Genomic DNA, 23,382 nt, shown 5'->3' with positions numbered 1-23,382 from the left:
TCCCTCTCAGCTCTGCCCTGGATGGTGCAGAGGACATAGTTGGTCCCATACTCACAGGCTGGGCTACTCGGAAGTGGTAGGTGAACTCCCGGAAAGACAGCATCACCATGGGCCAACGCTGTGTCATTTCCTGGGGGAGAAGATATAACCGGTGGGGGGAGACAGAATGAACCTGTTACTACTAGGCGTTAAGTAATTCGTCCCTTGGGTGAGCAGGGATAGTGAACTGGCCTGCTCCACTCAACAGGTTTCTGAGACTATCCTGCAAAGCCAAAAAAGGACTGAAGTCCTCTTCTGCCTGTCTGGGGCTACAGTGCCTGGAGCTCGATGGCTGGGAGGGAACCCCAATCCTGACCAGGCACTTGGCAAAATTTATCCAGATGGACAGCTGTCCTGAGAACATAAATTGGCTGAGACTACAGCAATCTGTTTGCAGAAGGGGCCAGCTCATGGCCATCATGCCATAAAAGTGATGGATGAGGAGATGGGTACATATGGGTTTGAATGGTGTAAACCTAAGGCTGCAAACCCTGATTACAAATCTCTGGCTGGAGGATCTGAATGTTAATTAGAAGAGCTGCACATGCGACAGCTCTGAGAATGGCTCAGAAGCCAAAGTGGCTCAATACCTTGAACCACAGGTTTAAAGGGAACAGCTGATGTCAATGAAATGTGTGGTGTGACTAAATCAGGTAGTGCAAGCAGAGCTATTGGTCACCTGGAGGTGGATGGTACTGAGGGAACAGATGGTGCTAAGAGGATGTTGGCACTAAGGAAGACATTAACACCCCAGCAATGGGGAGGCTCTGGAAGGGCAGCAGCAGAATGTGGAGGAAAAGAGGAGCTAACTGAAGCTAATGCAAACCCAGTGCACATGCGCCTGTGTACGGGGGTGGGGAGATGGGAGTAACAGGTATTCCATAGGAATGGAGTACACTAAAATAATCGACAGTGCCCCAGAAACTGGGGAGGTCCTACTGAGGAATTGGGGCCTATCATGCCACAGAGCGCAATTGGCCCTGCTGACAGCCAGATTCATAGGCTTGTGTCAGAGGCAAGGACCATTCCTTCTCCTTGTGGGGCCAGAGACAAGGAGGCAGCATGACACAAGGAAGCTGAAGCACCAACAAGGTCTCATGCTAAGGAAGGCAAAGACATCACAGTCACTTGCACCAGGACTAAAGGCCTGGGGGATGAAAATCTCCTATCTTAGAAACATCTAACTGGAGCCCAGTGAACAAAGGAGACTCAGGCTGCACATCCTTTGAGAGATGGACCAGTAGACCCCACTACAGAGGCAGCCACCTCAGTCCTGTCAGCAACCTCATGGAGACCAGCACAGCTCTTTGCGGGAGTCCCCTGAAGGAAAGCTCAGTGAGCCTGGCAGCTTCTAGATCCACAGGCAGAGAAATCAGGAGCTAAGGGAGTCAGGGATTAGTTCTTCCTTCTGCCATCCCTCTGGGAGCAGCTATGCACAGCACAGAAGCTCATGGCCCCACCTGGGCTGTTTCCCAGCAGTCCTGGAGGTCACACAAAAGAGGCAGACCTGAAGTGTGTGTGTGGGAGGGGGAGGGGGAGGAGGAGGGGGGGAGGATTCAGTTTCACAAAGCAGTAGTTCTAGTAACCACAGTGTCAGTGACTCGTGTGTTATCCAACTGGGTCTCTCCCTTTCTCAGACCCAGACTACACCATACCCTGTTTGCTCAATATGAAGACAAAGGCTGCCAGGTTTGTCCCTAGCACCCCATGTTGCTTCTCAGGAAGCCAGGCCACTTGGGGTGCCAGGGACCTTTGCAACAAACCGCGGGGGACCTCAAGGACGGTCTGGCTGCCCAAGCGGTGCCTCTCCTTTGAGGGATTGTGTCCCGCTACCTGGGTGTCTGTGGTATTGGTGGAGCTGTCCATGCTCATTGTGTTCTGACATGGGTCACTGGACTGGAGGCCACAAAGGTAGATGGACACAGCAGAGGAGGCACTGGAGAGAGAGGTGAGAGAGTTCTGCCTAGCACCAGGAAAGCTGACTGGCCACTCCAACAGAACCCCAGCAGCTTAACACCCCATCCAGTTACCCCATAACCGCCTCCTGCCTCCCGCAACTCACTCGCTACTCAGTCACCCTAGAGCCCGCTCCTCCCCTCCCATCCCACCATTCCCCCCAGAGCCCTTCCTCCCCCTCACACTCCTCCCTGCCCACCAGCCCCCCCAGAGTCTGCTCCTCCCTGCCCACTGGTCCCCCAGAACCTGTTCCTCCCCCTCACGCCCCCACTTCCCACTGGTCCCCCAGAACCTGCTCCTCCCCCTCATGCCCCCCCATCCCACCAATCCCCCCAGAGCCCGCTCCTTCCTGCCCATCAGTCCCCCCAGAACCCTCTCTTTTCCCTCGTACCCCCCGTTCCCACTGGTCCCCTCAGAGCCTGCTCCTCCCCCTCACTCCTCTCCAATCCCACTAGTCCCCCCAGACCCTGCTCCTCCCCTTCCTGCCCCCCCATCCCACCAGTCCCCCCAGACTCTGCTCCTTCCCCTTGTGCCCCTCCCTTCCCATCGATCCCCTCAGAGCCTGCTCCTCGCCCTCATGCCCCCCCTTCCCACCAGTCCTCCAGAACCCGCTCCTCCCCCCGTGCCCCCGCTTCTCACTGGTCCCCCAGAACCCGCTCCTGCCCTTTGTGCCCCAGAATTTTTCACAGTGTGTAGTTAAACTGACCTAGTTTCCTAGTGTGGACGAGGCCTGAGAGAGACACGGAGCTTGAACCCTAGGGCTTAGCTTAGCTGGGCTACCTAGAATGGACGCTGCTTTAACCTTCATTCCTCTGTGCTAACCTAAAGCCTCCCTATGCTGCGTTCCCACTGTTCTGACAACACCGTCTGGTGTCACAGCAAATGCTGGGTGAGGTGCATTAATCCCTGCAGGTGGACAAGTCTCTGCCAGGAGTCTGTCTGTGTGGGACTCGCTGAACAGAGCTCACGGTGTGAAGCAGGAGTGCAGAAGGCCCAGAGGTTCAGTCTGAGGAGGCGGTGACGCAGTGTGGCTTGCTGTGGAGGAAAAGCGAGACCCCTCGCGGATCTGGCCCACTGAGAGGTTCCTCCTAGAGACTGTTCCAAAGCTGATGCATAGCACCGATCCTGTGGATCTGTGACACCTCCCTACTCTGTATTCATTGTTACCCTCAAAATCGCTGAGTCCCCTTCCACTCACTGTCACCCTGATAAACCCCTCACACGCCCACCCACTGTAACCCTGGCTCTCAGATGCCAGCAGCTGACAAGCATTTTCACTCACTTCATCTCCAGGGTCAGGTTGGTGTTCACTGCTGTGGACGGGCTGATGGGGATGTGGTAGGTGATGTTTCCTCTCCTGCGGACACAGACAGAGAATTCAACACCTCAGACGGAACCTTCTGTGGGATGGGCGCTGGGTTCCCCACCCAAGCGGCAGCACCCCAACAGGGCTCTGCGGCTTTTGGGGAGCAGCACAAGATGGAGCTTGGGTAGTTTGGCTCAAGGAATCATTAATATGAGACGCATTCATTCATCGCCAGCACGCCGGTTCTAACACAGCCCATCAGGGCTGGATGGGCAGAGGATCCAGGAGAGATGGAACTGTTCAACTCTAGAGCATCAACTCCAAACATGGCCCTATGTTAGCAGTGGCCCAGAGTCATTAGATGACTGGGAGCATGTGTGAAATGGGCTGGTGGGTGTCTCAGTCCCATTCCTATTGGGTCGGATGAGCACATCACAAACATCCCTGCAGCTGACAGTAACGGGCCTCCCTGTTGGCACTTCCAGCAGAGAGGACAAGGATTGACTGGGGGATGGAGACTGACTGCCCCTCCCCGCCAGAAGTGGCCTATGTAGGCTGTGGCAGGCTAGCAGGGCAGCATGTGGGAAGCCAGAATTGCTGTCCCTGCCCTTTGGGTAACCAGAGGACTTCAGGCCCCAGGAGCAGTCAATCTGGCACTCACTCAGCATCCCAGGGAAGGCCAGGCCCTGCCTCTCACTCACCTGCATGCATCCCTGGCTGCACAATAGTGGGAAGTGATGGCCATGTCATTCTCCACAATCCGGATGGAGCGGAGCAAAGCATCTGGCCCTGCAGAGAGGAGAAAGGTTACCGAGACAGGGAAAAGTGGCCAGAACTCCTGGGCTTGGAGAGTCAGAGTGGATGGAGCTGGAAGGGACTATCCTCTCCCCCAAAGCCCATCCGTGCGGAGGAGTCACAGTTTTTTGCAGGCTCCCCGCTAATTGCCTGGCCAGTTCTGCCCTGGGCAAGGTAAGTTCACTGCCCACTAGATCTCCTAGGCAGACAGCACTTCCTGCTGCTCAGCCTTAGGGATTAGGCCAAGGTTTTCTAACACTTGGCTTCCTTCCTTCAATAAGTGGCCTGGTTTTCAGAGGTGCTGCGTACTTGCAGACTCCAGGGACTCCAATGGCAGTTGGGGTGCTCAACCTCCCAGTAATAAAGTCACTTGCTTTGGGTGCCTAGGTGCTTAACTTCAGCAGTGGGGAAGGAAACTCTTGCTGACTTAAACTGGGGTTTCAGAGCAGTCTAAGGGACTTAGAGGTGCCCAACTCCCTTAGGTTCCTCTCCCCCCTTCCTTGGCCAGCTGGGACATGGAGGTGACTGTTAGCACTAGACACACACAGCTCTCCTAGCCTCACCATCGCTACACCTTTCAGCAAGGGGGTTCGCTGCCCCCTTTCAGTGTGTTTGCACTGGGTCACCTGGTTGGGTTTATAGCCCAGACGAGGCAGCGCTACAGCAGCTCCCCTCCTTGGGCACCGGTAGCACCAATCTCCTCTTTATACAGCTTCTTCACCTCCACTGCTTGGGGGAGGGCCACACCCAGGACTGGAACTCTCCCTCATGGACACCGCTGGGGAGATAGGAGGGTCTCTGACTCCAGGCCAGCATGCAGACAGTTCTGGGAGTGGCCATCTGTGGGCTCTGGTGCCATCATGTGGCTAAAACCACATGTCTTCTCTATGCAGCACTTCTCTCCCATTTACTTTCTTTGGTTTGGTTTGGCACAGAAAGGGCAAGCTGGCAGCAAAGAGCATGTGTGGGAGCCACACGGCCATGGGCAAATGAGAGCATGGGGCTAGGGTCTGGGCGACATCCCCCTGTGACCCAGGGAGCTGGCAACAGCACAAGGGGAACAGAGGGTTTTACAGGGATCCTCTGGGTTGACTATTTGCATTATAGCTCACCAAAGGGTGGCACGTGAGGTCTCTATCGAGAGCCAGTAGCCTACTGGTTGTCAATCAGTGTGAAATGTATGTGTGGGTAAAAATTAAAGAGTCACGTATCTATAGTAAAAATTATGTTCATAAAGTCTTGGAGTTACCAGGCTGGTTACCAGGCAGTGACATACCTCGGCAATGTTCCTTTCAGGCTGGAGGTAATAGACGCCTAGGCTATCTCCCTATCTGGCCATTTGTGTGTTGTGTGTTTCCAATGCTTCCACTTGCTACTACTTGACTTTCTGCTTTGGTAAATAAACTTATATTTGACTTCACTACAAACATATCCAAGTGCTGTGAACTGAGCGGAGCGGTGATCTGAGCTGGAACTGGTAAGATAGGCTCTATGGCTTCTTTGGAAGCATCAAATCTGTGAACACTGCCAGTGCTCAGTGGGCCAGGGGCTGGACACTCCAGGGAGATGCTCAGAGGGCTCAGGGGTTGGAGCATGCCTATTGCTAACCTGTGGAGGGACAGCAGGGCCTGGGAGGCCGACGGGAGTGCTTGTGTTGTCCATGGGATTGGGGAGCTGACCCCTGGCAGGCACAGACAAGGCTCCTTCACACTAAGGGCAGGTGGTAGCGAGGTTCCTCACAACTCTGGGCACTGCTGGGAAGCGTCACACCCCAAAGTGCAAAGAGGCTGTGAGTGCTCAAGCCAGGAAGATGGAGAACTCCATGGTTCTGCTGGCTGGGCTGCTAGCCCCTGGCCTTTCCAGAAAGCCTCACCCCCAGAGCTGCAAAGACTCCTCATTCTCAAAGCGCTTTACAGGCACTGGGCAAAACTCAGCTTTGTCAGCAGTGTGGGGAATGAGAAGATTACGGATTGGCCACTTATGGGGGAAGACGGGAGTCCGTGTTTGACTGCAGTGTGGGGGAGGGAGGGGGCAAGCGCAGGCTGGGGTCCGGGTATGACTACAGTGTGTGTGGGGGGGAGGAGCGTGTTACAGATGGGCTGAAAGACATTTATGGTGTGTAATGCTGCTGTTTGGATCCAGCTGACCAGGCTGCTGAGAGAGGGGGAGGGGGCCCACTTACCGTCCTGCCCGGTGCCCGTAATGCCGGGCTGCTGGCTGGCAGGCTGGGTGATGCTGCGCTGCTGCCGGGTCTGCCCCAGCGGGAAGCTGTTTCGTGACAGCAAGAAGCTGGAGATGTATTTGGATTTGCTCTGAATGTGGGTGAAGGGGGAGGAAGGGCTGGCGTTGGGGCTGCCGAAGCCCTGCGACCGCTCCGGGGTCTTTGGCCACTTGGCATGAGAAGTCACCTTCCCCGTCACACCCCTTGATTTGGCTTTGATACTCATTGCTGGCAGGAGGGAGGTGTGGATGTGGTCTGGGGAGGAAGGGAAAAAAGGGATCAGAGTCAGAGTCAGAGAGGGGAGAGACAGAGACAAAGTAAGGCAGGGACATCTCCAAGCAGAAGCACCATGAGGCCCTCTTTGAGGAAGGCAGCAGCTTGATACAGGAGGCAGATGGAGAGCACCTGTCCTCTGTTCATCTGTCCCATTGCTCCTCTTGCTACCTAATTTATATCCCCTTCTCCAGCTAACCCATCCCTGGAGTGAAACTCCAGAGCCATTGATGGAAAGGGAAGCCAATGAGAGTTTGGGATCTGCTGAGGGAAGGGAGGTGAGGGGAACCCTCTGGCATTGGCAAGAAGAGTCCAGATTCCCGAGGCAGGAGCTAAGCTCTGCAGTCGGGCCGGGTGCAGCTTGGGTTAATGAACAACACTATCGCCCAGAGACTTCTGCTGCTGGAGCTGCCATGGGATCTGTAGTGGCCATCTCAGGTGTCATTCATGCTGTGATACCAGACAAGGCAGAAGGGAGCAAGCAGCTTCTAGAACCATTGCCCGTATAGCTACCGGATGGGCCAATCATAGCTGGATGACGGCCTAGCAAGCCTTAACTCAGAACAGCACAGACCCAGGAGCTATAACAGATGGGGGTTGCGCTCAGCATCTGTGACAGCTGCAGCTAGCACGGCTGGTGGGGAAACACACACGCTGCTCCATCTTGGGGGGACCTGATCAGCAGGAATGAGGCTGGAGTTCACGGCACAGACTCTCCCTAAATCCTCCCCCAACACCATGGAGAGACAGCAGGTAGCATCTGGGCTATACGTCCCAGGCAGAGCGTTTGCTGCCCCTGGAGAGGTTTCAGTCACAGAGGGTGACTTACAGCATGTGCATGAACATTAGTGTGCGAGACTCATTGCTTCCAGCTGTCACGGGCTGCTGGGGGCCAGGCATGGGGGTATCAGCTCCTCAAAGCACCCGGCACCAAGGGGAGACAAAGTTCACAGACAGGAGACGCACATCCCTTCAGAAGGTGCAGAGACAGGAAGCAGTGCTGTGCCTGGGCAGAGTCACCCTCCAGAGCGGATGCTTGCTCCAAGTCTTGGCATGTCCCAGGTGGGCTGGTACTTACCTGTCCGGTTGGGGGTATGCGTGGGGCTGCTCTCAGAGACAGCAACAGTGGAGGCATTGGTGGGAGCAGCAGAACAGCACATGGAGAAACATGGAGGGCTGAAACACACAGCTATGCTACGGCCGGGCAAGCGATAGGCAGAGTCAGGCCCATTCACTGTCACTGCAAGACAAACACCAAGGAGACTTACAATGAGCCAGCATCAGAGGGATGGAACATCAGCAGCAGCACTAAGACAGCCCTCAGGAACCCCCTGCACTGAGACCCGGCCCCATCCCCTCTGCTGTATCCCATCCCCCGGGAACCCCTAGCACTGAGACCCGGCCCCATCCCTTCTGCTGTATCCCAGCACCCAGGAACCCCCATCACTGAGACCTGGCCCCATCCCCTCTGCTGTATTCCAGCCCCTGGGAACCTCCGGCCCCATCCCGTCTGCTGTATCCCAGCCTCCGGGAACCTCCGGCCCCACCCACTCTGCTGTATCCCAGCACCCAGAAACCCTCAGCACTGAGACCCATCCCCATCCCCTCTGCTGTATTACAGTCCCCAGGAACACACCCCTCCCCTGAGACATGGCTGTATCCCCTATTGTATCAAAGCTTCTGGGAACCTGCATGAGCTCTACTATCGCACATGGAACTGCCAGAGAACTGCCAGCATTGTTTGTGGTGGCTTGGTTGGAGGAGAAGCATGTTTCCTGCCACTTGCTCCCTGCTCTGGCCTGCAGAGCTGGTACCTACCAGGGTGTGGGGAAGTGCTGTCACTAGGTTTGTCTGATGAAGCCGTGGAAGAAACAAGCTGAGTCTTATCAAAGTTCTGATTTAATCTAAAATGCAGGAAACGTGTGTAAGAGCCTTTCACATAAGAAACACAAGCACTGTCTAGATCTGTGTAGAGGGGGAATGAGAAGGGGTGGTATGAGAGGCAGTGGGCAGGGTGGGATTGGGAGGAGCAGAGCAGACATGGAGGGAAAGCAAAAGCTGGGAGAGGGACTGAAAGCAGACATGGAGAAAGAGAAAGAATGGGCGAGTAGTGAGCAGGACAGGTAAGGGGGAGAGTGCCAGGCTGGGGAAGAAAATGGTTGGCAGAGACAGAGCAGAGCTAGGAATACAGGAATTGTCAGGCCAGATCTAGCCTAGGATCCTGGATCTGGCACTGACCAGCTCTAGCTGCTTCAGAAGAAGTTCTAAGAAGCTCCTTAGTGGGTAATTATGGAATAACCTGCCCCCAGGGGAAGTTTCTTTCTGTTCCGGTCAGCTAGGGGTTAGTTTATTGCTTGAAGCATGGAGCTTCATATCCTTTCTAAAAGATCTCTTGGTGCTCTCCAACATAAGCGGAGGGTATCCTTAACCAGACACAAGTCTGATCCTTTTTTGAACCCAGTAGCCTGTGTCTCAATCATCTCTTGTGCCTGTGAGTTTCACAAGCTAATTATGCTGTGTGTAAAGGGTTTCCTTTTATCAGATTCAAATGTATTGCCTTACTATGTTCTTGAATATCCCCTTATTCTAGCATTACAAGAAAGAGTGAAGAGAAGTCCCTGGTCTACCATCTCCCTCCCAGTCATTATTGTGGTCTTCTTTCTCATACTCACCTCCTTTCTAAACAAAACAGCTCTCCCTACCCCCATCTTTTCTCTCTCATCTCGTAAGGAAATCTCTTCACGCCCTCAATAATCTCCACTGCTCAGCTCCAGAGCTCTGCTCTTTTTTGAGACACAGTGACCAGAACTGATCGCAGGATGCCAAGTGAATGTGGCTCATTCATGATCTAGAACAGCAGTAGATAATACTGTCATGGTTATTCTCCACTCCATTCCTCTTGTATCTTCACACTTGATTTGGTTTCCTGACCATGGCGACAGCTTGAGCACGGGTCTTCACTGAGCTGACTGCAAAGATGCCCAGGTATCTTTCCTGAATGGTCACATTCAGAGCCGAGAAAGGCACTAGAATAGTTCATATTATTCCCTTCTGTGTGCATTACTTTACCTATTTTAACACTGAGGCCTTGTCTCACTACCACTTAAGATGACATTAGTTCCTTACTTGCTATCTCCAGCGAAGGACTATGTCAAGGGTTTTTTGAAAGTTCAAATAACTCATCCCACCCAGTTCTCCTTTATCCACTATTTTGTTGACGTGATGAAAGGGTTCTAAGAGAGTGATGAGGCATGATTTTTCTTTTTGGAAGCTGTGCTGGTTTGATCATGCAGGTGGTTTACAGTTCTCTTTTTAATTAATATTTCAGCCCATTTCCCCAGATGAAGTGATCTTGCTGGGCCGCAGTTCCCAGTATCTTTTTTAAAGCTAAGTACAACAGTTGCTGCCTTCCGTTCTTCCAGTGTAGGAGCTGATTTTAATGGGTTTTGTTTAGGAGCGTCTGTGCCTTCTGTAACGCAGATAGAGGAGAAAGAAAAAGAGGCGGTGGCGAAGGGAGGCAGCACTCAAACCAACAGTACAATGAAAGAAGAGTAACATACCGTGGGCACAGAGCAACCGGGACCCCAGGACCCCTGTGCCGAAAAAGGGCCAGGAGACAGGCAGTGGGCACAGCAAAAGAGCTGCAGGTCACCAAGAAGAGAGAGGAGGAAAGACAAGGAGAGAGGGAAAGAGGGAGGAGAACAGAAATGAAAAGACAGGAAAGGAGAGAAGGGGATGGGAAAATACAGGAATGAAAATGGGTTGGGATGGAGAAGTAAATGGGGCAGAAGGGGGATGGCCAGAAATGGGAGGAAGAGAGATGGAAAGAGAGAGATCAGTTATTCAGTAATGCCAGTGCCAACAATGACTTGAGGCGAGTCTGCAAAGACCTTGTCTGCCGCTGTCCCTGCAGAAGCAAAGTGGGCAGAGAATCCGAGCAGGGCATTGTGCTCAGGTTCTCTTTTCACGCCGTAGGAGGCTCTCCTCAGAGAGCCTGAGCCTCTGGTGCAAGCTGGCCTAGCTCTATTGATGTCAGTGGAGTGATGCTGATTCTTGGCTACACAGCCAATTGCTCCAGATACCCAGGAGCAGCTGTTTAAACAGGTGCCGCAAAGACACATTTCTAGCCAAACATCAGTACACTGCTTTTCCTTCCTCTGCTTCTTCCGTTTTGCTTGAGACAACTAAACAGAGAAGGCATCACTCTGATCTCTGCCCACTGATCTTGGCATTAGCTAGGGAACGTACTTTGGCTGGACTCTGCAGTATCTGCTCATTAGTCTCTATTGTCAAGGAGCTCCTAATAACATTACCGTTATGGGCTTCCCCACAGTGGCCAAATTCAACCTGTCATTCCTCAGGCAGCTACCCACAGGCTGTTTGGATAAAGCTGCATGTTTAATATCACAGACCAACAGGCATCAAGAGATGGAAAAGGCATGACGGGTCTCATCAAATCCTGCCCCCGAGGCCCTACAGTCCATTCACCAGGGGATTGTTCAATCCATTTCAGGCACCTCGAGTGCCAGGCCTTTCGCCATTACCTTGGGGGACTGTTCCCCAGCCTAGCACAACTCACTGTCAGGAAAGGTTTGCTGGCATAGATGTATCTTGTATGCAGCGTAGTTGTAGCCATGTCAGTCCCAAGGGATTAGCGAGACAAGGTGGGGGAGGGAATATCTTTTATTGGACCAACTTCTGTTGGGGACAGAGACAAGCTTTGGAGCCACACAGAGCTCTTCTTAAGGGTTGGGAAAGGTACCCCCAGCATCACAACTAAATGCAGGGTGGAACAGATTGTTTGTGGAACATACTGTAAGGGACTATCAAGGTAGAGTGGCCCATTAAGACATAGTCATAAGACAGAAAGAGAGAGTTAGTGGGTTACATATTATTGTAATAAGTAGGGGCCCTACCAAATTCACGGATCCTGAAATCTGGTCTCCTCTATGAAATCTGTATCTTATAGAGAAAAGTACACAAAAGACCAGATTTCATGGGGGAGATCAGCGTTTCTCAAACTGAGGGTCCCAACCCAAAAGGTGGTCGTAGAGGGTTCACATGGTTATTGTACTGAGATGCTGCAGTTGTCTTCAGAGCTGGGTGGCTGGAGAGTGGTGGCTGATGGCCAATGGCCCAGCTCTGAAGGCAGCAGCACGGAAGTAAGGGCGGGAATATTATACCCTGCCATCCTTACTTCTGTGCTGCTGCTGACAGTGGCTCTGCCTTCAGAGCTGGGCTCCCGGCCAGCAGCTGCCACTCTCTAGCTGCCCAGCTCTGAAGGCAGCGCAGCCACCAGCAGTGAGGGTGGCAATTTCACAACCTCCCAACTCCCCCCTCCCTCACCCACACACACAGTCCCCTATTGAGTCAGGACCCTACAGTTACCACACCGTGAAATTTCAGATTTAAATATCTGAAATAATGAAATTTACTATTTTTTAAATTCTAGGACTGTGAAATTGACCAAAATGGACCGAAAATTTAGAAGGGCCCTGGTAATAAGCCACAAATCCAGTGTCTCTCTTCAGTCCCTGATTTTTAGTGTCTAGCAGAGCAATGAATTTAAACTTTCACACACTGATGAAAAAAAACACACAGGAAAGTTACCTGGAAATCATGCAAGAAAACACAGAATCATAGGACTGGAAGAGACCTCTAGAGGTCATCTAGTCCAGCCCCCTGCACTCATGGCAGGACTTAGTATTATCTAGACCATCCCTGACTGGTATTTGTCTAACCTGTTCTTAAAAATCTCCAATGATGGAGATTCCACAACCCCCCTAGGCAATTTAATCCAGTGCTTAAATAACCTGACAGTTAAGAATTTTTTCCTCAAGTCCAACCTAAACTGCCCTTGCTGCAATTTAAGACCATTGCTTCTTGTCCTAGCCTCAGGAGATTAATTAGAACAAAATTTCTCTCCTCTCCTTGTAATAACCTTTTATTTACTTGAAAACTGTTATGTTCCCTCTCAGTCTTCTCTTCTCCAGACCAAACAAACTCAATTTTTTCCATCTTCCCTCAGAGGTCATGTGTTCTAGACCTTTAATCATTTCTGTTGCTCTTCTCTGGACTTTCTCCAATTTGTCCACATTTTCCCTGCAGTGTGGCACCTAAAGCTGGACACAATACTCCAGCTGAGGCTTAATCAGCATGGAGTAGAGCGGAAGAATTACTTCTTGTGTCTTGCTTTCAACACTCCTGCTAATACATCTGAAAAGGATGTTTGCTTTTTTTGCAACAGTGTTACACTGTTAACACATATTTAGCTTGTGGTTTGCTATTATCCTCAGATCCCTTTCCGCACTACTCCTTCCTAGGCAGTCATTTCCCATTTTGTATGTGTGCAACTGATTGTTCCCTCCTAAGTGGAGTTCTTTGCATTTGTCCTTGTTGAATTTCATCCTATTACTTCAGACCATTTCTCCAATTTATCCAGATCATTTTGAATTTTAATTCTATTCTCTAAAGCACGTGCAACCCCTCCGAGTTTGGTATTGTCTGCAAACTTTATAAGTGTTGTGGCAAGGCACCTTCTCAGTCTCCCCAGCCTTTGCTGCTTTTAGCCCTGGTGAGACAGGCTTGGGTAATGTGGTCCCCCTTGGGACACAGGAGAAGTCTGCTCCCCGTATCTCCACCTGTTCTGTTAAAAGTATTTTTTGCCCTTGTGGGAGAGTCTACTGCCTCTCCTCCTGGTGAGGCTCGCTGTCTTGCTGCTCCTACACTCCTGGCAGCAGGGCTCCTTCTCTCTCTGCTCTCCCACCTCCTTCCTCCCAGGGAAGGGTTTAAAAAGGTCTCAGGCAGCCCTAAGTTGGAATCAGCTGATCCTAATTAACCTCAGGTAGCTCCCCCTCAGCTGACTCTAACTGATACCTTGGTAACCCTTTCTCAGCTGAACCTGACTGACCCGTAGTTGCCTCCCAGTTGATAGGGAGGAGGGCCTTTTAACCCTCTGGGACTGATTTCTACCCCTCCCTTGTAGCTGTCTGTCCTGAGTTTATCACAGTGTACTCTCTATGCCATTATCTAAATCACTGGTGAAAATATTTAACAGAACCAGACCCGGAACTGATCCCCATGGCACCCCACTTGATATTCCCTTCCAGCTTGACTGTGAACCACTGATAACTACTCTCTGGAAACGATTTTCCAGCCAGTTATGCACACACCTTATAGCAGCTCCCTATAGGTTGTATTTCCCTAGTCTGTTTATGAGAAGGTCAGGCGAGACAGTATTAAACGCCTTACTGAAGTCAAGATATACCACGTCAACTGCTTTCTCCCATCCACAAGACTTGTTACACTCTCAAATACCTGACAGAACTTGCTGCAGTACAGAAATAACCCCCTCTCTGACCACACAACGCTAAGCAGTTACCTACTATGCCACACTGGAACCCTGTGGGGTATCATCAAACAACTACAACCCATGCTCAGTGGGGACCCCATCCTGAAAAAAAAAAGCTTTAATGAACCCCCTTGTCTGGCCTTCAGAAAAAAAACCAACTTCTCCAAGGTCATCATCAGAAATAAGCTCCCCACAGACCAGGACACACCAATGCACAGAGGCATCAGACGCAAAACCTGCTGGCATATTTCCACTGCTATAATGACCAGGACCCCCCACAACACACCTGTCAAGATCTATGGGTTCTACACATGCCTATTACAACAACATGTGGTGTACCTCATTCAGTGCACTAAACGCTCCAGTAACAACTACGTGGGTAAAACCAGACAGTCCATACACTGTTGATTGAACTCACACAGGAAAATGATAAAAGACACAAAACACCCTATAAGCTGTGGGTGAGCACTTTTCACCAAGCGATCACTCCATATCCGATCTCTCAGTCCTCATCCTCCAAGGAAACCTGCACAACACTTTCAAAAGATGAGCCTGGGAACTCTGCTAGGCACTAAAAATCAGGGACTGAAGAGAGACACTGGATTTGTAGCTTATTACAACAACCTGTAACTCACTAACCCCCTCTTTTTGTCCTATAGCTGCAGACATGTTACCGGGCCGCTCTACTGTGAATAGTCCCTTGCAATACGTACTATTTACGCTGGACAATCTGTTCCACCCTGCACTTAGCTGTGATGCTGGGAGTACCTTTCCCAGCCCTGAAGAAGAGCTCTGTGTGGCTTGAAAGCTTGTCTCTCTCACCCACCTTATATCTCTAGAGATATATCTTGGTCAGTTCACCCCTTGTTCCCAGTTAAGATTTAAAAGACTGGCACCATAATCCCACTTCCCCTCCATTGACTTGTCTGGGCAAATCCACATCATTCCTTTAATCTCGCTGAACAAACCTATCCCTCCAGCCCTATGCTTGTCTTTTCTGCTCATCTCTGTATTCCCTCCAGTCTGTCAAGTATTGCAGGCCCCTAGGGAACAAAGGAAGCCACGACACGTTCTGGAGGACGCGTGCATGAGGGGGACACGTACCCATCAATGTCTGCGAGGTCCTCTTCATTGCGCAAGCTGAGCACGTAGAGGGTGGACATGGACACCACACTGGGAAGGAGAGAGAGAAGATTACACACCTGGGGATAAGTATCTGCACTATGGCAGGAGGAAGGAGATTCTCCCTCTGCAGCACCACAGTGGCTGTCTGTCTCAATGGTCCAAACCCACCAAGATTAGGCAGGCAGCTGCAGGGCAGCTACCCCTCCCTCCCAAGCCCAGATAATGCTTACAGGGTCCTCATCCAGGGCTCTTTTAATCATCAGCTCTTTAGTTGGCTGGGGGGTTGCCATGAGCTATCCGCCATCTGAACAGGGAATAGGCCAGCACTGCTCAGGCAGGGGCACTGAGGCTGACAGCAGACAGAGAAGAAGAAAGAGATCTGGAATAGGAAGAGCATTCCAGATACAGGGGCCAGCATAGAGGGATGCCTGGAAACATGAGCTGGAGAAGGAAACAGAGGCCTCCTCCGTTGGTGGGAGGTGCTGGTGGCGCAGAATATGTAGCCCAGAGTCTTAAAGGAGAAGCCAGGGGCCAAATTTAGCCTCGAGTAAGCAGGTGTGACTCTCATGGATATCAATAAGAGCTGTGCCCACTTACACCAGGAACCACAACCCTGAGGTGGGATGGAGCAGCGCCAGAAAGGGGGCACACTCAGTGTGGCTGGTGAGGAAGAGGGTGTCACAGTGGAAGTTGGAGACCCAAGGGCAACAAGGGGCTGGGTTTGGAGAGGCCAGGGCAGGGATCTCTCCATCCAACAAAAGGCAGCTTAGCACATCTGAGCCCCTGCTCTGGGGGCAGTGCACGGCGAGACTGGGTTGTGCTGGTGAAGCTGCCTAACAGATGCTTGCACAGTCCTTGCCCTCAGTGAGAGAACTGCAACAAGTGCCACAGATGTGGTGCACAGTCCTCGTTTAAATCCTGCTGAGTGTGTGAGGAGGATGCACTCCAGAGCAGTTAGGCAAGACAAGAGCTAGGCATCTGCCTTGTTCCTGGGCTGATTTTCAAGAAGAAAGATGGTCTTGTGATTAAGGGAGTCAGGAGACCTGTGTTCCATTCCCAGTTCTGTGACACCATGGCCAATCACTTCCCTCTCTGTGCCCAAGGGCCCCATCTGCAGAACAATACTGACCTGCCTTGCCCAGCGCTGTCATTCATCACTGTTTGCAAAGTGCTCCGAGACCCTCAGATAAAAGCTACAAGGAACTTGTGAAGTACGAAGATTCCTGTTGTTTTACAGTGTTGTGACTCGCAGAGGGGCACTAGCACAGAGCTGTGGGATGCTGGAAGAGCGCCATGCAGAGGTTGGTGATGGGTTGCAGGACAACGCCATGTACCAGTGGAATGTCTGGCAGAGGCAGGTGGCTGACAGCAAGGAAATGCCACGTGCCAAGAGGCCAGCCGTGGGCAGGGCTTAGCCACAGGAGTCGCTGAGTGGTGTTGTTAGCAGAGGCACTTGGTTTTCTATCACTTGCTCTTGCATTTGGGGCATTTTGTCACAAATTAATTCAGGAAAACGTGGTATGTTTAAAATAGAACAGAGCCATCCCTGCAGAGCCACATGGGGGGGAGGGAGATATCTCCCCAGGCTACACCCCTGCTGTGCCATGGGGTGGGGGAAGTGCCTCCCAGTGCTGAGGGCAGAAAGCAGCCACGGGGCTGTGCAGACTCTCACCTGAACGCCATGACGACAACCAGGGCGATGATGGTGCCTTGCAAGAAGCGCTGGCTGATGCAGGCTTGTTCCGTAACAACAGACGGCGACTGCAGGAGAAACGCAGGGGAATCAGCTGTCCGCCTGGGGCAGGGCTCATTGCATTTCTATTCCTCTCTGCCCTGGGGCCTCTCCCCCTGGCCCCAGCCTTTCCGAGGATGGAAGGACTGCAATGCAGGAGGCCATTCCTCCTGCATCCCACAATGCCCTTTGGTCATCCCCTGAAGCAGCAGCAGGATGGCCTGTCCACAAGGCATCGGCTAGCCCCGCTGTGAGAGGCAGGATTTCTGCAGGGCACTAGGAGGAGAAGGGGCAGCAGGAGGAGGACATGGCCAGCTCAGGCCCGACATAGGCCCTGCTCATATGCCCCCACTGTAGAACACAGCTCGCAGGCTCTGCACCACTGCCCCAGAACACCCACACTGTCCAGACACACAGCCCCCCACCTCACACCCCACATCCCTTCACAAAAGGCCCCTGTACCTTGCTGGTCATTTTGTGGGGCCTCTTTTTGTGGGGCACACTTCCTGCACGGCTGAACTGACTTCCTGTTTGGCTGCAAGCAGAGAAGAGGAGCTGAGGTGAGATGTGCCTGGCCAGGCCCCCAGGGAAGCCTACTGCGTGGCAAAGGGATGCAGGTTGGGAACCTGACTCAGTAACTGCAGGAGGAAAACTTGGAGCACCATGGTGGGCTAAAGGGCCCTGTCCAACAGCCCAGTTGTTGGTGAAGGCCCAAAGGGGTGAAAGGAAATGCAGGGTGAACTCTGCCCCCTCACCGAGCCATCCAGCAGGTAGGGCCTGAAAAATGGGCTTCACTTGCTCCTCACGTGTCAGAAAGCATTAACCCTCAGGATGTGGCTCGCCCTGGGATGGACGGTTGGACCGGGCTGCCGTTTCCATACTGTAGTCTAGTACATAACCCAAGGTTCAGTTCATTTCCCCAACAGCAGCTCATGGATCATCTCCAGTCCTCATTATCCCAACACCGCAACAAATTCTGATTTCCCCACTTCCTGGCAGCCAGTGCCCAAGGGGGAATCTCGCTATATACTCCCCACGCCAGTACCAGGCAGCTAATGCCCGAGGGGGAATTTCCTTGTATTGCCCCCCACACCAGTACCTGGCAGTCAGTGCCCGAGGGGGAAATCTCCCTGCATTGCCGCCCTTCCCGCAATGCCAAGCTGCTTGGATCCAAGGGAGAATTTCCCTACACCTACCCCCAACACCATGCTGCCGGCGCCCAAGAGGAAAATCTCCCTGCACCCCCACCCCAGTGCCTCGGCAGGTATCTCCCTGTATTCCCCCCAGTGCAGGCTGGTGTACAGGCCTGAGGTGGGACGTTCCTTTCTGTTCCCCTGCCCCATATTTGGAGAGGGAGAGAGGGCGCCTGTACCTGAACGCCCCAGAGCTGACTGTTGACTTCATGCTGTCCAGCCGCTTGAGCTTAGCCAGCTTGTGACTCCACCGCTCCAGCTCGTCAATGCGGGTCTCCAGGTTGTCGGTCAGTTTGCAGAGCTCCTTCACTGCCCCGACGTTCTCCATGAAGATCCGCTCCTGCCAGGGGCCACATCGTTCTGCGTGAGTCCTCTCCGGGAGCAGAGGGACAGACACATCCACACCTGCCTGGCCTCCTTCAAATCTATTGTCCTCTTGAGCCACTCCAGACCTCCCCTTCCCCAGTGGAAAGGTCACAGTGTGTCGCTCAGCACCCCGGCAAGGGGAAGGCATAAGAGGAAACTCACCCAACCGCAGACTAGCCATCGGGACACTGATATTTATACACATTGCTTAATGTGCTTACTTCAAAACTGGATAAAGGAGAGTCTCTCGGGCACCAGCAGGCCTTGGCAACCTGTCAGTGTACATTCTTTCTCAACGACAGAGACATTCGCCTACACTCCCAAATCCTGACACTCCAGAGAGTGAGCACGCTGCCAGCCGCAGCCACTCCAGTACACCAGGACACTCCAGTCCCAGCCCCACTGCTCACAACTGCAGCGCTGTCCCATGGGGATTGGGGGAGGCTCACTCTCAGGCGTTGCCTCATTATCACAAAACCCTTTTCCCTGTTTCTTCCCCACACTGGGTCTTGTCACAATCCCAGCCTGTGCCCTATGCGCAACTATTTGATCTATGTGCCTAGAACAATGGGGGCCTGGTCCTTGCTTGGGGCCTCTGGACCCCGCAGGTAATTCATAGTAATAGGCAGGTCCCAGCTCAAAACCAACACGTTAAATTCTCCCTGGCGACCAGCAGGCAGCCAGTGCAGATCATTCAGCCCCAGCTTAACAAGCTCTTTGCAAGATACCCCATATAAACAGGTAGGCCCCCACCATGCTCAGCCCCAGCTACTGCTTTCCTGTAGGGTGCACTGCAGGAATCCAGTCGGTAGTGTACAAAACCACAGGGGGCAGTAACAAGGTCCTACAAGAGTCAGATGCAGAAGGGAAAAGAGACCACTGGTGCCATCTGGTCATCTAACTGCAGAGGGGAATTGACCTGCAGCCAGGAAGGAACGGAGTCACCCAAGGTTGGCCCTGTTTGTTCCCACTATGGTCTATAGGCGAGTCAACCAAACCCCATGGTCAGCAATGCGAAAGGCAGCTGATAAATCTAGCAAGATCAGCACGAACACCTGATTTTTATCCCCTGCCGGTGGACATCATCTCCAAGGGAGCTAGTGTGGCCTCAGGCCACACCTGGGTCTGGATCCAGACTGCCCAGAGCCGAGGAGATCTGAGCGAGCCAGGTACTCCAAGCTGTCTCGCTACAACCTCCTCTGTCATCTGAACCAGAATGGGAAGATTAGATACAGAGTCCTAATTTGGCAAGTGATTTTTTGGGGGATGGAGACACAGGCCTCGGAACAGCCTGCTTAAGAAAGCCAGGAACCTGCCCTCCCTCAAGAACTGCTGTCAATGCCCACTAATGCTGGGCTCAGGTCTTCCCCAGTGGCCCTCACCAACCAGGAAGAACATGAGTCCAGAGTCCAGGTTGCGAAGTGACGCCAATGCTAGCTCGCAGAACACATCTGGCTGAAACTCAAGCAGGAAGGACTTTGTTTAAAAGTGTTGGCAAGAGACCATTTCCCAGGCATCAGATTTTGACTCTGTTTCACCTCTACCTTTACGTGAAGAGGAAAAATAAAACACACCAAAATTCACCATCCTCCCCCAACCCTTATAATCACCAGTTCCTACTCATCCCTGATCTGGTCTGTGGAGGGTACCACTAACCTTATTCACCACCAGGAAGTTCTCGATGGTTTTCCCATTGGCAAAGACCATGTCCCCAGTGTCTTTCACTGCTTCGGGAAGAATCTCTTTCACTTCCTGAGCAATGACACCTGCACGGAAACCACAGCACCAATCACCATGGCCCCCGAGACGCCTTCCACAATAGCTGACTACTTCTCACGAGTCACTTGGTTGCTGACATGAACCCCACACACTATGCAGCGATTAATAAGAAACAAACAGCCACCCCTGAGCTGCTAAGACAGAGTAGGGGACTTAATTTCCTGAGAGGCCCGCGCACAGCCAGAATGTAACCTCAGCCTAAAGCCAATGAAAGACAGCTGGGAAAGGGACAACTGGATAAAGACTGATTCCCAGGTTCTTTGTATACCATATATGTATTCTACCATTTCTTTGGACTGCTGCAGGCCAGGATTGAGAGACATCAGCTCAGCTGGCATGGAGCAGCAGGGGGTGCTGCGAGTTATGACTAAGGAGTAACGTTAGTTTGCACTAGAACTCCCCCCTAGCATACAACTGTGAGGATGAAGCCCGTGGGTTGGTGCAGAGACCGTACCTGTCTCAGACGTGCTTTCAATGCCCACAGTGGCGGCAAACTCCGGCTTGTAGTTATAGTGCACTAGCCGCATACGGGAGATCCTCTTCAGCTGTTCTGTGGTGTCCACCTGGGACAAGGTGAACACATGAGATCTATAAGTAGACACTGTTCTTTAATAGTTCAAGAATCTGGCTCCAGGCAACAAAGAGCTCTCATCAGCATCCACAGCGGCAGGTCCCAGAGACACCAGACACAGAATGAGAATGCCCACCTGCTGGACACAGTTTGCTTACCAGCCAGGATTAAAATCCAGGATTCATCAAAAAAGGACCAGGTCAAATGACTCGAGAAAAGGGAGCCAGCCCCATCACATTCCCACACACCATGGGAAGGGGCAAAGAGAGCTCTCAGAGATTTCAAGACCTCACTGCATCTAGTAACATTTGATCTTGCCGGAAGAGATTATCCAGATCAGTTAAATTAAGAACCCACTAGGACCTTTCCACAGGGCTCTGATTGGCTCTGATCTGAGGCTCGATAAAGTTTGGCTTGACGTCTTTGGTGGTTTTCATGTTTGTTGTTCGGCACTTTCTGGTTCCAGGTAGAAGAAGAGCTGAAATGCCATGAGACAGGCCGTGCCTGGGATTTCCAGCCTGCAGGGTATGAGGCAGCTCACACACTCTCCGGAAAGACCCTGTACTCAAGGGCTTTCCAGCTCAGCTGTGCAGATGGAGCATGCTCACATGAACATGCAAACTTTTAGAACATAAAAATGGCCCTACTGGGTCAGTCCAAGGGTCCATCTAGCCCAGTATCCTGTCTTCCGACAGTGTCCAGTGCCGGGTGCCCCAGAGGGAATGAACAGAACAGGTAATCATCAAGTGATCCATCCCCTGTCACCCATTCCCAGCATCTGGCAAAGAGAAGCTAGGAACACCATCCTCCTATCCTCCATGAACTTATCGAGTTCTTTTTTGAACCCTGTTATAGACTTGGCCTTCATAACATCCTCTGGCAAAGAGTTCCACAGGTTGACTATGTGTTGTGTGAAAAAAAAATCTCCTTTTGTTTGTTTTAAACCTGCTGCCTATTAATTTCATTTGGTGACCCCTAGTTCTTGTGTTATGAGACAGAGTAAATAACACTTCCTTATTTACTTCTTCCACACCCATCATGATTTTATAGACCTCTATCATATCCCCCCTTAGTTGTCTCTTTTCCAAGCTGAAGACTCCCGGTATTATTAATAGCTCCTCATATGGCAGCTGTTCCATACACCTAATAATTTTTGTTGCCCTTTTCTGAACCTTTTCCAATTCCAATGTGTCTTTTTTGTAGTGGAGTGACCACATCTGCACACAGTATTCAAAATGTGGGCGTACCATGGATTTATCTAGAGGAATTATGATATTTTCTGTCTTATTATCTATCTCTTTCTTAATGATTCCCAGCATTCTGTTTGCTTTTTGGACTGTCGCTGCACACTGAGTGGATGTTTTCAGAGAATTATCCACAATGACTTCAAGATCTCTTTCTTGAGTGGTAACAGTCAATTTAGACCCCATCATTTTATATGTATAGTTGGGATTATGTTTTCCAATGTGCATTACTTTGCATTTATCAAAATTGAATTTCCTTTGCCACTTGGTTGCTCAGTCAGCCAGTTTTGAAAGAGCCTTTTGTAGATCTTAGCAGTCTGCATGCGTCTTAACTATCTTTAGTAATACTGTATATCTGCAAATTTTGCCACCTCACTGTTTCTCCCTTTTTCCAGATCATTTATGAATATGGTGAATAGGACTGGCCCCATTATAGACCCCTGGGGGACACCACTATTTACCTCTCTCCAGTCTGAAAACTGACCATTTATTTCTACTCTTTGTTTCCTATCTTTTAGCCAGTTACCAATCCATGAAAGCACCTTCCCTCTTCTCCTGTGGCAGCTTACTTTGCTTAAGAGCCTTTGGTGAGGGACCTTGTCAAAGGCTTTTTGAAAATCTAAGTACACTATATCCACTGGATCCCGCTTGTCCACATGCTTATTGACCCTCTTAAAGAATTCTAGTAGATTGGTGAGGCATGATTTCCCTTTACAAACACCATGTTGACTTTTCCCCAACAAATTATGCTCATCTATATGTCTGACAATTCTGTTATTTACTATAGTTTCAAACAGTTTGCGCGGTACTGAAATCAGGCTTACTGGCCTGTAATTGCCAGGATCACCTCTGGAGCCTCTTTAAAAAAAATTGGCATCACATTAGCTATCCTCCAGACATTTGGTACAGAAACTGATTTAGGTGCCTCTCCAGCCCCACCACCCTACTCAAACTGGTCTCCTGTGTCCTGCCAGCCTTCCCCAGCTCTCACCTCCTGGATGTCGTCTTTTGCTCGGATGTCTGACGGGTGCATCAGCGATCCCATGACCTTCACATTGCCATGGACCACCAGGGCTTCATCCGGGCGGTCAGTGTTGATGCCGACTCGGCCGTGGTGAAAGACTGTGTCGGGGAGCTGAGCCCGCTGCCAGAGGACGTCGCTATCACTCTCAAACTGACCCGGGTTAGAGGCCTGTGGAGAGGCAAGAGGGCAGTGACTGAAGAGCGTCCAGAGCAGCAGCAGAGAGATGAAACCAAAGAGAAGAGGGGTTGGTGCTGCTAGGCGGAGATAGCGTGAGCACCGGGGGCTTCAGCAGACTCATCCCCCGACACACGCACCAGAGGACCAGGGCACCATGCACAGCTGGGATGGACAGTGCGTGGATGCCCCCACACAGAAGGTTACACTCCTATGTGATGAGAAGATCCCGG

The 23,382-nt window shown here is 51.6% G+C and overlaps 1 protein-coding gene across 3 annotated transcripts in view; it reads right to left on the bottom strand.

The window, feature by feature from the left end:
• The window catches only part of MYRF (myelin regulatory factor), a 121,906-nt gene that overhangs the window by 4,811 nt on the left and 93,713 nt on the right, over positions 1-23,382 (bottom strand). For all 3 annotated transcript variants that reach the window (XM_050952791.1, XM_050952792.1, XM_050952793.1), the window contains 14 exons: positions 22,943-23,143; positions 20,591-20,699; positions 20,014-20,123; positions 18,171-18,331; positions 17,261-17,333; positions 16,739-16,827; positions 15,046-15,114; positions 8,409-8,494; positions 7,669-7,830; positions 6,279-6,572; positions 4,003-4,090; positions 3,278-3,352; positions 1,873-1,975; positions 56-130 (listed from right to left, as the gene is read on the bottom strand). In XM_050952791.1, the coding sequence (XP_050808748.1) occupies positions 56-130; positions 1,873-1,975; positions 3,278-3,352; positions 4,003-4,090; positions 6,279-6,572; positions 7,669-7,830; positions 8,409-8,494; positions 15,046-15,114; positions 16,739-16,827; positions 17,261-17,333; positions 18,171-18,331; positions 20,014-20,123; positions 20,591-20,699; positions 22,943-23,143 (1,695 nt within the window). The remainder of the gene's footprint in view (positions 1-55; positions 131-1,872; positions 1,976-3,277; positions 3,353-4,002; positions 4,091-6,278; positions 6,573-7,668; positions 7,831-8,408; positions 8,495-15,045; positions 15,115-16,738; positions 16,828-17,260; positions 17,334-18,170; positions 18,332-20,013; positions 20,124-20,590; positions 20,700-22,942; positions 23,144-23,382) is intronic.

This window comes from Gopherus flavomarginatus, chromosome 5, assembly GCF_025201925.1.
Source record: "Gopherus flavomarginatus isolate rGopFla2 chromosome 5, rGopFla2.mat.asm, whole genome shotgun sequence".
Taxonomy (NCBI): domain Eukaryota; kingdom Metazoa; phylum Chordata; order Testudines; family Testudinidae; genus Gopherus; species Gopherus flavomarginatus.
The sequence above is the reverse complement of the archived record's forward strand: the minus strand, read 5'-3'. Positions and strand labels throughout refer to the sequence as shown.